Source organism: Panthera pardus, unplaced genomic scaffold (genome assembly GCF_024362965.1).
Source record: "Panthera pardus isolate Hobbes unplaced genomic scaffold, ASM2436296v1 HiC_scaffold_22, whole genome shotgun sequence".
Taxonomy (NCBI): Eukaryota; Metazoa; Chordata; class Mammalia; order Carnivora; family Felidae; genus Panthera; species Panthera pardus.
Genome location: NW_026526788.1, coordinates 67197156 through 67210478, shown reverse-complemented (window position 1 = coordinate 67210478; position 13323 = coordinate 67197156). Strand labels below are relative to the sequence as shown.

General features: G+C 35.2%; 1 protein-coding gene across 3 annotated transcripts in view; it reads right to left on the bottom strand.

Moving 5' to 3' along the window:
* SMC3 (structural maintenance of chromosomes 3) overlaps positions 1 to 13323 on the bottom strand; it is a 37352-nt gene that overhangs the window by 15560 nt on the left and 8469 nt on the right. Inside the window, exons 4-13 of one of the 3 annotated variants that reach the window (XM_019459408.2) lie at positions 12305 to 12372; positions 10365 to 10436; positions 9910 to 9989; positions 9564 to 9642; positions 6092 to 6209; positions 4374 to 4549; positions 3653 to 3733; positions 3011 to 3175; positions 2217 to 2338; positions 982 to 1195 (exon numbers count right to left, since the gene is read on the bottom strand). In XM_019459408.2, the coding sequence (XP_019314953.1) occupies positions 982 to 1195; positions 2217 to 2338; positions 3011 to 3175; positions 3653 to 3733; positions 4374 to 4549; positions 6092 to 6209; positions 9564 to 9642; positions 9910 to 9989; positions 10365 to 10436; positions 12305 to 12372 (1175 nt within the window). Of the gene's footprint in view, positions 1 to 981; positions 1196 to 2216; positions 2339 to 3010; positions 3176 to 3652; positions 3734 to 4373; positions 4550 to 6091; positions 6210 to 7492; positions 7644 to 9563; positions 9643 to 9909; positions 9990 to 10364; positions 10437 to 12304; positions 12373 to 13323 lie in introns of those variants that run through there. The other 2 variants (XM_053909911.1, XM_019459409.2) reach the window with 2 other exon arrangements.

Sequence of the window (13323 nt, the reverse complement as noted above, 5' to 3'; positions counted from 1 at the left end):
TATGCATTTATGGCTTTTCTGAAAAATCAAAAACCAATTGGGTGCAGATCTCATGGGTAAGAGGGTTCTTCTGTGTATGTACATATATACCTACCTCACCCTACACTTACTTGTCCTAAACACTCCCTTCTCATCACTTCTATCACCCTCAAGTTATCTATACATAGCCACACATAACACTTACCTAAGCATTTTCCCCCTTTCTCATTTTGAATGTCACATCTTTTTTACTCTAGAAATGGTTTTATCTTCTACTTCAATTTTTAAGGAAATACTAAGTAAATACGTAAATAATGTTTAATTCATTTAGAAAATGTTGTAAAATCACCATTACTTTAACAAAAAATATATTCTGTAGTAATTTTTAAATTGAAAGAGAACTGTGAAAGAATATAAAAATGGAAAAAAAAATTTAAATAAGTTATTCTGAAGTTGCATTTTAGACTTACCATGTTAAAATTAAGGGTAGTTCAGGTACATTCTACCAATTCATAAAAATATATTTTAAAATACACTCTATCTACATGAATACTCACGGATATGGAAAAAAAAAACTTCCTTGAAAAGGAAAATTAACATATAAATATTAATTTATATGTATAAATATTGTTATATGTATAAATGTTAAAAAGTGCTGGTCTTTTTTTTTTTAATGTTTATTTTTGAGATAGAATGCGAGAGGGGGAGGGCAGAGAGACAGGGACACACTATCGGGGCAGATTCCAGGTTCTGAGCTGTCAGCACAGAGCGGCATGTGGGGCTTGAACTCAGGAGCTGAGAGATTATGCCCTGAGCCAAAGTCAGATGCTCAACCAACTGAGCCACCCAGGCGCCCCTGTACTGGTCTTTTCTAAGTACCTGTGTCTTGTATATTTTAAGAATAGCAATGTAAACTGTTTGAAAATAAAACTTAACTACATGCAACTGTACACGTTTAGGTCTTCTGAAAGATTGTCACAGAGCAGCTATAAAAGTTCTTACATTGTATTGCTCCAGGTTTTTCTCTTTATTTGCCTCAGTGTCTTCCAGATCCTTATGGATAGCAGCAATCTGTCTTTTCTTGTCGTTAATAGCCTGATCTAACGACTTGAGTTCCTTTTTAATCCATTTATCCCTTTCTTCTTTTGATGTAAACTGGCTTCCTCGACCTTGCTTTGCATAAAGATCTGTTCTTTCCTGGGTAGCTTGGGCCAATCTATACAAGACAGAAGAAAAGAATGATTAAAAAGAAAAATAGGAAATAAGCAAGTTTAACTGCAATCGATATGTCAAGAATACATAGAGACAATAACCATTTTTTTAAATTCTATAAAAAAAATATAAAAAGGAACTGGTATCTAATAGAGCTCCTCGAACTAGTACTATATAATATACATTTTATTTTGAAAAGTCACAGTTAAAGGTGAAATAGCCCATATCCTAAGGATTTCAGGCAGACAATGTATTTACTCCAGGTCTGAGTTAGTCACTAAATCTAGAGACAGGTTCTAATAGCCTATCTCAGGAATTTTAAAAAATGCTCCAACTATATGTAACTATATAAACACTTCCAACTCCTTACAATAAGACACTATCCAAGGTTAAGAGGCAAGGGAAAAAAAAAGGTTAAAAGGCAAGAGAAAGACAAAGAAAACATTTAAAACAAGTAGAATACAAATGTCTAGATTACATACAATCCTACCAAACAGCAGGGGGATGCGGGGATCAGAAAAAAATGGGCAAAAGAAATAAATAATTCAACAAAATATAGGTGGCATAAAAACAGACTAATGCCCTAAACCATGAAATGAGCAAAAGCTGGCATGTCCAACCTACAGCTAGATATGAAAATGTCTAGCTACTAAAACAACAGTGAAAAAAGGAAATAGGATGAAACATAGAATAAGATGTTGAGTGGGTAGAAAAACAGAAACGAAAACAAACATCATTCGTGTTTTAAAAAGCCCAACAATATCTCACTATGTTGTCTCAGGTGAGTTAACTTCTCAGAGCCTCAAGTTTGTCAAACCTACAGTGATCTCCTAAAGTTTCCGAATAGAAAAAAAATGTATGCAATATGTATACAATAACGCTTGGCCCACAATAGTTTTTTAATATAGCCTATTACTTTGAAATGGAGTTTAACTTTTGCCCTCATTGTCTTAACTCATAAGTATTTAAGTTTTATAGAGGAACTATGTAGAAAGTTAGAAATGTTGGTGAAAGAAATCCCATACCGAGCAATTCCTCGCTCTTCTTTTTCTTTCACACTGTTGAATTTAGGTTCTGTTTCTGCCAGTTCTTTCTGCTTTTCTTCTATTTTTTCAAGCAGCTTCTGCCTCTCTTTTAATAAGCGTTTCTGTAAATAAAGGAGAAGTACAAATGTAATCTTTTTTTTAATTAAAAAAATTGTTAAGGTTTATTTTTGAGAGAGAGAGAGTGAGCGAGCGAGTGGAGGAGGGGCAGAGAGAGAGGGAGACACAGAATCCAAAGCAGGTTCCAGGCTCTGAGCTGTCAGCACAGAGCCCAACATGGGCGCGAACTCACAAACCGCGAGATCATGACCTGAGCCCAAGTCAGATGCTTAACCAACTGAGCCACCCAGGCGCCCCAGTAAAAATGCAATCTTAAATTTTTTAAGATTTTGTGCTTAAGTCTAGCATAAAATATTTTCTCGTGAAAAGAAATCATCAGAAAACTGATCCTTCAACACAAAACTAATATTTATTTGCCTATTTATTTAAAGATTTTATTAAGTAATCTCCATACCCAACATGGGGCTAGAACTCACAACCCTGAGATCAAGAGTTGCATGCTCCACCAACTGAGCCAGACTGGCCTCCCACAAAGCTAATTTTTAAATGAAAGAAACAAGGAGACAGTACAGAGTTGCCACTTGAGTAGAAATTATTTTAATGTGCCAGATCTTTTACAAAAATTCAAGCATACATCCTTGTCACAGAAAGGATGGTCTTCTGTAATTCCTATTCAACTGATGTTTATGTCTTTCATGTTTAGTATTTTAACTCACCCTTTGTTCACTATTGCCAGCCAATTCATCTTGTAAGTCCTTGGCTTTAAGCTCCAACTTCGTCCTCTGCTTAATTTGTTCTTGTCTTTCAGCGCTGAGCTGCTCCTTTTCTTCTTTCATAGCTGAAATTTTTGTTTTCAGCTCTCTAACTTGACGTTCAATATCCTAATCAAAAAGTATCAAATAGAAATGAGTCAGACAATTGAAAGTACAACAGCAGAGTTTGGACACCATTAGTTCTATCCCTTCTTTTTCTTTCAATTACACTTTCAGTACTATTCTGTCTTTCCAATACTCAATCTCAATGACATTCACTTCAAGTTACCATTTCATAATTGTTAATTTTGTTTAATGTTTAGAGAGACAGACTTGAGCGGGGGAGGGGCAGAGAGAGAGAGGGAGAGACAGAATCTGAAGCAGGCTCCAGGCTGTCAGCACAGAACTTGATGTGGAGCTCAAACTCATGAGCCATGAGATCATGACCTGAGCTGAAGTTAGATGCTTAACCAACTGAGCCACCCACGTACCCCTTTAGCTTTTTGTTTTTGTTTTTTTTTTAAACCATTCCATAATTCTGGTACAAAAGGGGGTTTACTGTGGTCGAAAAATATAAGCTAACCTAAGCCTTGTTTATAATCTTACCTCCATTTTATCCCTTGCATCCTGCTGGGCATCTCTTAATTGTCTGGATTTTTCCCCACTAGTCTCTCGCTTAGCAGAAAGCTGGGGGAAGAAAAAAAAGCTATAATTTCTAACTCATTTTATATTTGTTTCATACTTCACAACATAATAGTAAAATTTTAAAATATCTTCTAAAATAAAATCATTCACTTAAAGAGTTTTTATAAAACAATTTTTAGTGGTTTTAAGTAAAAAGTCCTTTAAGTATTACCTAAAGCAATTTTTGGACAAAATATCAGCAATATTTACAAAATACATTTTAAAAAGCCAACAGAAAAATTCATGAGGCTTTTTCTTTTTATTATCAAGTAAATTCTACCCACAACATGGGGCTCGAACCCACAACTTGAACTCCAAGATCAGGAGTCCCATGCTCCCCACTGACTGAGCCAGCTAGGCACCCCTTCTTCATGAAGCTTTTAAAGGTGGCTGCCCTCATTTTGGTTTGTCTTGCATCACCACCTGATTATATTTCAGATACAACTACAGCAAGGACCACACAGACCTAGGCATTTTCCTTGGAATAATTAAAAGAACAAATTCACTGACCAATGAATTTATTAAGATTAAAAAATTTTTAAGGTCCTATTTAAAAACCATTGAAAAGTATAAATATAGCATGAGCTTAACTTACTCATTCAAATAAAATCACTCACGAATTTAAGTGACAAAAGTATTTTACCTCATCAAGTTTAGCACGAGTCTCATTAAGTTCCTGATTGTAAATGGTATATTCCAGGGCTCGTCTCATTTTATCCCACTTCTGATACTGAGCCAGTTCTTCCTTTTCTTCTTCTAAGGTATGTAATCTCTCTTCAATGTATTTTAACAACTCATTGATTTTTTCGCGTTTGCCCTCTTAAAAAATGAGAGAGGAGTGAAGAAGTTGAATGAAATTTTGATGTAATATCTTCTCAAATATACCATGAGTTAAAATTAACCTTAAGAACAATAGCATTATTTGAAAGTATGTGGTAACCAAATCTAAAACTAAAATGACACGATGCTTCATTATGAAAAGCATCAGAGAACAGTTACACATGGTGACACTTTAAAACTTTTTATTTTAGTTGACATACAATGTTATATTAATTTCAAGTGCACAATAGTGATTTCATAATTTTATACATTACACAATGCTCACCGTGATAAGTCTAGTTACCATCTGTCACCATAGAACATTATTACAATATCATGGACTATATTCCCTATACTATACTTTTCATCTCTGTGACTTATTTTATAACTGGAAGTTTTTCCTCCTAATCCCTTTCATCTGTTTCACCCATCTTCCCCCTGCACCACCACCTTGGCAACCACCAGTTTGTTCTCTATATTTATGAGTCTGTTTCTATTTTGTTTGCTGTTTTTTTTAGATCCTGTATATATGTGAAATCATGTGGCATATGCCTTTCTGTCCGACTCATTTCACTCAGTATGATACCCTCTAAGTTCATCCATGTTGTCACAAATGGTAAGATCTCATTTTTTAAAAAATGGAGTAATATTCCCTTGTATGCATATACCACATCTTTAAACATTCATCTGATGGACACTTATCTGCTTCCGCATCTTGGCTACTGTAAATAATGCTGCAATGCACATACATACGGGGGCATATATCTTTCCAAACTAGTGTTTACTAATTCTTACAATACATGTAGTAAGGCCTCTGTTTAAACATCCTTTAAAGGCAACTATGCCTTCCCACAACATTACAAAATTAAAAACCATAACATCATTGGTGTCACTGATTCTCAACTTTTACTACAATAGCATTATCCACAGCTGCCGTATATTGAACACCTACTATATTCCAATCATGGTACTACTTTGCTCCTCTATTTATCACCATAAACTATGAAAAAGAATTTTACAGATGGAGAAGCTTTAGACCAGAGAGATCAAGTCTAAAGTCACATCGTCAGTTAATTATTAGTCAGATTTTGAACTCAGGACTATCTATGGAATGACAAACCATAGCAATTGAAAAGCAAAGAAGGGTTTCCATCATAATGTACTAAGGAAAATTCTTAGTTTAAAGTTTTCCATTTACTTGCTCCTGAACAACTTAAAACCTAATGCCAACTGATACTTCCAGAAATGCTTTTTGAGGTTTGCATCCAAATCTGTTATCCTCACTAACAATGAGGACGTTAGAGGCACAAAACAGTTGACCTATAAAGGCATCATTATCTAACAGTAATTCTTTATTTAAAGAGAGAAATCACTGGAAATCTCAAACCTTAAAATGTGTCAAACTAATTTTCTCTCCATTCAGTACACAGGCAAACTATCAAACAGTATACTCTTGAGAACAGATTGAACTCCCCTCAACCATCATAGCACAATGAATATGTAATTCACAACAAAAATAAGGCAGAATCACATTCATTTTACCTGTTTCTTTCATTAAAGATATGCTTTCTTCTTTTCGTTCATCATACACTCTAGTACCAGCTACTTCTCTTAATAGTTTTAGTCTCTGAGAATCTGGTGCTGTGGCCATCTGGTTGATCTAAAAATTTTAGAAAAATAATTATTACGTAGCTATAGACTGTTCTTTAAGAACTCTACTTTGAAAGAGTACTCACATGCTAGGTTTTAAGTAGAGCATGACTTCAATAATGCAATTCGTACAGTGCATTTACTTACAGACCTCTATCTCATTTAAATAAAATTTATTAAATAAAAATCCAAATAGGATTGATACATTCATAAGTCTAATTTATGAATAAGACTCTCTAAATTAAAAATAAAGGAAAAACGTGGCTCCTGGGTGGCTCAGTCAGTTAAGGATCCGACTCTTGATTTTGGCTCAGGTTCTGATCTCGCGGTTTTGTGGGTTTGAGCCCCACTTTGGGCTCTGAGTGCTAGCTTCCTGAAGCCTGTTTGGGATTCTCCCTCTATCCTTCTCTCTCTGCCCCTCCCCTACTTGCGCTGCCGCTCTCAAAATAAACTTTGTAAAAACAAAACAACAAAAACAAAAACGAAGAACATTACATCACCATTTTTCCTCAGTCAATATGATAAAATATAAAAGATGAACTCCAGGGGTGCCCAGATGGCTCAGTTGGTTAGGAGTCCAACTTTGGCTTAGGTCATGATTTCAAGGTTTACGAGTTCGAGCCCTGCATCGGGCTCTCTCTGCTGTCAGCACAGAGCTCGCTTCCAATCCTCTGTTCCCCTCTCCTCCTGACCCTACTTCGCTTGCATGCATTCTCTCAAAAATAAATAAACATTAAAAAAAAAAAAAAAAAAAAAGATGAACTCTGTTCTAAAAGAACAGTATTTTTACAAGGGGAAACTATCACTCTACATTTTAAAAAAGTTATGATACTATTAAAAGTATAGCAAAAATGGTATGCTTTATTATTACTATTTAAAAAAAATGTTTAATGTTTATTCATTTTTGAGAGACAGAAACAGCGTGAGTTGGGGGAGGGGCAGAGAGAGGGAGACAGAATCTGAAGCAGGCTCCAGAATCTGAGCTGTCAGCACAGAGCCCAATGTGGGGCTCAAACCCACAAACTGTGAGTTCATGACCTGAGCTGAAGTCACATGCTTAACTGACTGAGCCACCGAGGTGCCCCATTATTACTATTATTTTTTAAGTAAGCTCTATGCCCCCAAGATCAGGAGTTGAATGGTCTACCAACTGAGCCAGATAAGTGCCCCCAAAATGGTATTCTTTAAATATAGATAGGTAAAAATAACTGTCTATCACAGGTAGTAACTAACATTAAATAAAACAAGCAAAAGCATTTTAAAAATCTTATTTAAAAATATATGGTGGGGCACCTGGGTGGCTTAGTCGGTTGAGCATCCAACTTCAGCTGAGGTCATGATCTCTCAGTTTATGAGTTCGAGCCCCACATCGGACTCACTGCTGTGGGCACAGAGCCTGCTTTGGATCCTCTGTCCCCTTCTCTCAGACCCTGCCCTGCTTATGCTCTCTTTCTCTCTCTCAAAAACAAACAAACATCAAAAAAAAATTTTTAAATATACGGCAAAAAAACACAGAGTGGTACAAACTAAGTGCCATGCAACTTTAAACAACAAGCGTGAGTTTAACATATTCATAAAAATAAAGTTAGCCACTAAATGCAAAAAATGCTGTCATGGCATTAAAAAAGTGAAGTTACTCTAACACTTTCACATAAAGACAGAAATCAACTCTGGGAAAAATGTGGTCTATCAAAAGTATAGACATCAAAGAATCTCCTTTCAGATCCTTATCACTGGTTACCCCAATTATGCATGTTCATTCAAGTTACTCACTTCAAAAATATTGAATAAATGTTTACAACATATATGCCACTCTGCTGGGCACTGGGAAAAGAGCAATGAACAAAACAAAGTCTTGCCCTCATGGAACTTACATTCTAATGGAAGAAGAAATAAGTATACCAATACAGTATAACTATTATGAAAAAAATCAAATTAGAAAAAAGTGAAGTGCCTTCACTGGGGTGAAGGCAACATTCTTTTAGATGAAGTAACTTATGGATGGCTTAATATGAAATGACATGAATAGAAACTGAGAGTATAGGGGCCTATGCTGTATGTTTGCAGGGAAGACTCAGATTAATTAGTCTTTCGTAATCAGCCTCTTTAAATTTTTTGTTTATTTTTGGAGTAGAGACAGAATGTGAGCGGGCGAGGGGAAGAGACAGAAGGAGACACAGAATCCAAAGCAGGCTCCAGGCGCTGAGCTGTCAGCACAGACCCCAATGCGAGGCTTGAACCCACGAGCTATGAGATCTTGACCTGAGCCGCAGTCAGACACTTAACCTACTGCGCCACCCCGTCACCCCGTAATCAGCCTCCTTTTTTTTTTTCTTTTTTAATTTTTTTTTAACGTTTTATTTATTTTTGAGACAGAGAGAGACAGAGCATGAACAGGGGAGGGGCAGAGAGAGAGGGAGACACAGAATCGGAAGCAGGCTCCAGGCTCTGAGCCATCAGCCCAGAGCCCGACGCGGGGCTCGAACTCACGGACCGCGAGATCGTGACCTGAGCTGAAGTCGGCCGCTTAACCGACTGAGCCACCCAGGCGCCCCTCAGCCTCCTTTTAAAAAAACTCCTTGCTTCTAAAGATGGTCTTCAAAAACTTGTTCTGCATTTCCCAAATGTGAAACACCATACGTACTCTTCCTAATCAGTTCGGAATGCTAAGTTTTCAACACATATCTAAAAATGTCTCCAATATGAAATAAGAAGTGGACATTTAAAAAGAACTTTCCCCTAGTCCAAAAAAACACTACAGCAAACTATGTGAACAATGCAGGGTATGTTCTAAGAAAAAGAAGTTATCTTAGATAAAATTTAAAGTATATGAGGAAACAGAATAATCAGCTGAAGTATGCAACTACTAAAAACTATAAAGAATATAATCTCTACAAGCAAAAACAATATACAGCATTATGGTAGATTTCTGGCAATGTAAGCTTTCCACCATTTTAACTCTGTGATATATTAAATAACAGAGTATTACTTTTAGGAAGTAATTTTTTTCAAATGCTATTTTTAAAGAATTTCTACAATATTCTTAAATATTTCCATTGTGACTTTCACAAACCAAAATGTCTTCCAGTATAGGACACCTTATTAAGTGATACAGGTCACAACGAAAACAACATCCACTAACTGCTGAAAAAATTGAATCCCATTACACAGTGGATCTACTTTGTAATTTTATGGCCACATAAAAGGTAATACTAATATCTATACAAAATAAATCAATGAAAACAAGAGACAGTAAGGTCCATTTTTGCTTCAACTTAACCACTAGAATCTATAAGCAAATTCATCATTCAAGTGAATATACTCAGAAAACATTCTATAAAAAAAGGACATACAATATTTTTACCTTTCCTTGTTTTACAATATAATAAGGATTGCTTCGAGAAAAACCAGCACTTTCAAGGAGATTCATCACATCATTTTTCCTGTTAATAAACATTGAAAATATTTTTTCAGATTAATCGCCCAATAATAAGCAAAAAAATGAAGGGTAACTGCTGGGTTAAGGAACATGAGGGAGTATAGAATAGTCATGAAACCATTTATTCTACTGGCCTCAAGAATCTTGATTCTTCTGTTAATGTTCTAAATATTGGTTTGCTGAACACGAGGCATATATAACCCATACAGGAGTTAAGTAAAATACTTTTACTCTTTCATAAAGAAATTATAAATGTAAAGAAATTGCTTACGTGACCATTTTCTTGTCTAAGAAATACTGATCCTTTTTGGCACCAATAACTCTTCGAAGTGAAACTTCTTCTTTATCAATCTAAGAAAGAATGTAAAAGCCTGAAGTTAATTTCATAGTAAAAATGGAAAACTTTTCAGTTAATAAGGTCATTCTAGAGTCTGTAACCATAACACTTATTTTGAAATTTCAATTCTCACTAAAGATTTGCTATGAATATCAATTCTTATGACAAAGATATTTTTTCACAACAACTTACACACCCTATTTGCTAGAATGTTCATTACAATTTTAGGACAAAATGAATATGTAAACCGTATAGCTATTTTAACATAAACTAAATTATAAGAACTGTATTTAATACAGTTATGAATGTTTCAAAGGTTGGGAAAAAAATCAGCTGCATCAATAAAATTCTCAAAATTGTGACTAGAAAAAAAAAAAGCCATTACTCACTGGCAACCGGTTGTCCGAATTATCAAAAATAATCTCCACAAAAGCAGAAATAACACGAGGACCAGTACCCTCCTAAAACATGTAAAAAATAAAACTGTCATTTAAGTGGTATTTTCACATTCTTTTTTTTGTTTTTTCTTTAAACACCTTTAAAGTTTAGTGCATGGCAATAAGCCTAATTCAATGGAAAACAATTTCTATTGGGCTAGTATATATCCTAGAGCAAAGACACTGGATGAGGATAACAATACTTGTCAACCAAATGGCTTTAGATTCTGACTAAAAAAATGAAAACTATGCAAGAGATATCAAAGTCAGATGTACTTAGGTCTTGTTCTGAAGACCACTTTATTAGAACATAAGACCCCATGCCCACCTAATTCTACTTATTTGCTAATATCAACACCACTTTGAGGCTTTTCTCTTACAGACTCACTTAATGCTGGAAAGGAACCCTAACAAATCATATAATTACTGGAACTCGGCTTTTTTTAATTTTTAAGTTTATTTATTTATTGTTGAGAGAGACAAAAAGCGCAGGTGTACAAGAGAGCAGGGGAGGGGCAGAGAGGAGAGAGAATCCCAAGTAGACTCCACACTGCCAGCGTGGAGCCCAACGGAGGGCTCGATCTCACAAACCAAAGATCATGACCTAAGCTGAAATCCAAGGTTGGATGCTTACCGACTCAGCCACCCAGCTGCCCTGGCTTTTAAAACTAATTATCTATTTTTATTTACTTGTTTAAATTTGCTATATCCTATATAATTTTAAATCTGCTATGAAAACACACACAGTTAATATGTCACATATACACCAATTTATGACGCTGCCACTCCTTTACCAAGTTCAGATAATTTCCAGATTCTAGAAACTGTTACTACACAGTGATTCAATATAATAAAGAATGATACCTAAAGAAGTTATTCTTTCAATGCCTATCTTAGAAACCTAAAAAAAATTTTTTCTATAGGCAACCAGTTGATAATGGTAAGAAAACAAACAAAATAAACCACCTTCCTAAGTGTGAGAGACTCTGTTAAGATATACTAAGGAATCTCACTTTCTCATTTTAAAACTAATTATGTCATATTCAAACCGACAATAAATTTATTATTTTGTTATAGCCTTTTATCATTTTTTATCCTAAAATTTCTTTAGTTCATTATTCATAATGATCCAATGAAAAATTCTAATAATTTTCATTACTATAAATATACTTATCTTTCATATTGGGAAATGATGTGACCATTTGAGTTACAAATATGGATAAAATTATAACATGTTATGCTGTTTAGTTTGTAATGGTTCCTTCTCTATGCTCCCAATTAACTTCTGGTTCTGAGTCTCAAAGTTCCTAATTCCCAATTTCAAACTCTTTTCTCTTCAGCAGCCTGTTTCCAGAGCATCACCAGACCATACTCTTAATAAAGAATCTGTATTTATGGGGTGCCTGGGTGGCTCAGTCAGTTTAGTGTCCAACATCAGCTCAGGTCATGATCTCATGGTTTTTGGGTCCGAGCCCTGTGCTCTGCGCTGACAGCTCAGAGCCTGGAACCTGCTTCAGATTTTGGGTCTCCCTCTTTCTCTGCCCCTCCCCTGCTCATGCTCTGTCTCTCTCTCTCAAAAATAAACACTAAAACAATTTTTTAAAAAGAATTTCTATTTATATGGAAGACACACCTATTTATAGGAAAGTCCTACAATTTTATTACCATTTACATAAAAATTAGGCCCTTATCATGCATTAATATAGTAGGCTAAATTCCATAGAATTAACACACTTAAGAGAGACTGTACCATGTTTACTAAGAGAGATTATATCATGTTTACAAAAGATCTGAAACTTGAACAAGTGATTTTATTTACCAGAATCAACAATATAGTTTTAAAAATACATAATGTCAACATGTATTGACAATCTCAAAGCAATCTCACTCACATGCAACAAAGCCAATCGCTGTTCCGGACGAAGATGACTGAACTCATCACTAAGAACAAACTGAATTGCTAAAAATACAAAAACATTAACTATTAGTATAGTCTCAAAGAAGCTTTATGCCTTAATTTATAACTTCCCATACCTCTATCAGGTAATGAACAAGGCAGATAAAAACAGATTATCTATTTCATATATGCAAAAAATTGCTTGTATTTTAGACTAATCAGCTTAGAAATGACAAGAAAAATACTAAGAAGTTTGCACTGAAACATTTAAGGGAAGAAAAAGAGAACACTGAGGTAACAAAAAGAGGTAAGCAGAACTAAAATCTACCTCTTGATCAAAGTATACACTGAGTGATTAACACTTTGCTTTTATCCACTAGAAGTAAATAATATACATCAAAATATTTATTAACAAAATAGGACATATTCTTACCATATCCTTAGCAGGATAGTTTTGTCAAAAGAAATTAAACTAAGTGGGAAACAGTTCAGATTCCCACATTCTACTGCACTGTTTGCACTGCTCTTATCTTCTGTAAGAAGTCACTGCTGCTTCCATATAAAGTACCTAACTGGACCACCCTGCCCTAGAAATGAAACTCTACTCAGCTGTCCTGTTACCAGTTCACCCAAGAGACCTTTGACATTCCAAGAGTTGAGTACGCATGTATGAATGTGTATGTTGAGGGGAGAGTGTTTATCTTTCATAATCACATAATCACCTTAGGGGAACAGATTCAAAGTGCCTTTATCCGCCTGGAGATCATGCAATACTTCTACTCCAATCCCACTCACTTATCATCACCAAATTACAACCACTGAAGGGCTATAGATTTGTGAGCACAGAGGGATAGAACCTTTGCTCCTGCTAAGACCCACCCCCTTTCCCTCAAGCACTACTCAAACAAGAGGTTCAAAATTTTTTCAGTCTACTTCTGGTATAGTTCAAACCTGTTCAGATGTTTTCTCTCTCCAAAGGATTTGTTAACAGAGGCATTATACTTAAATGTATTT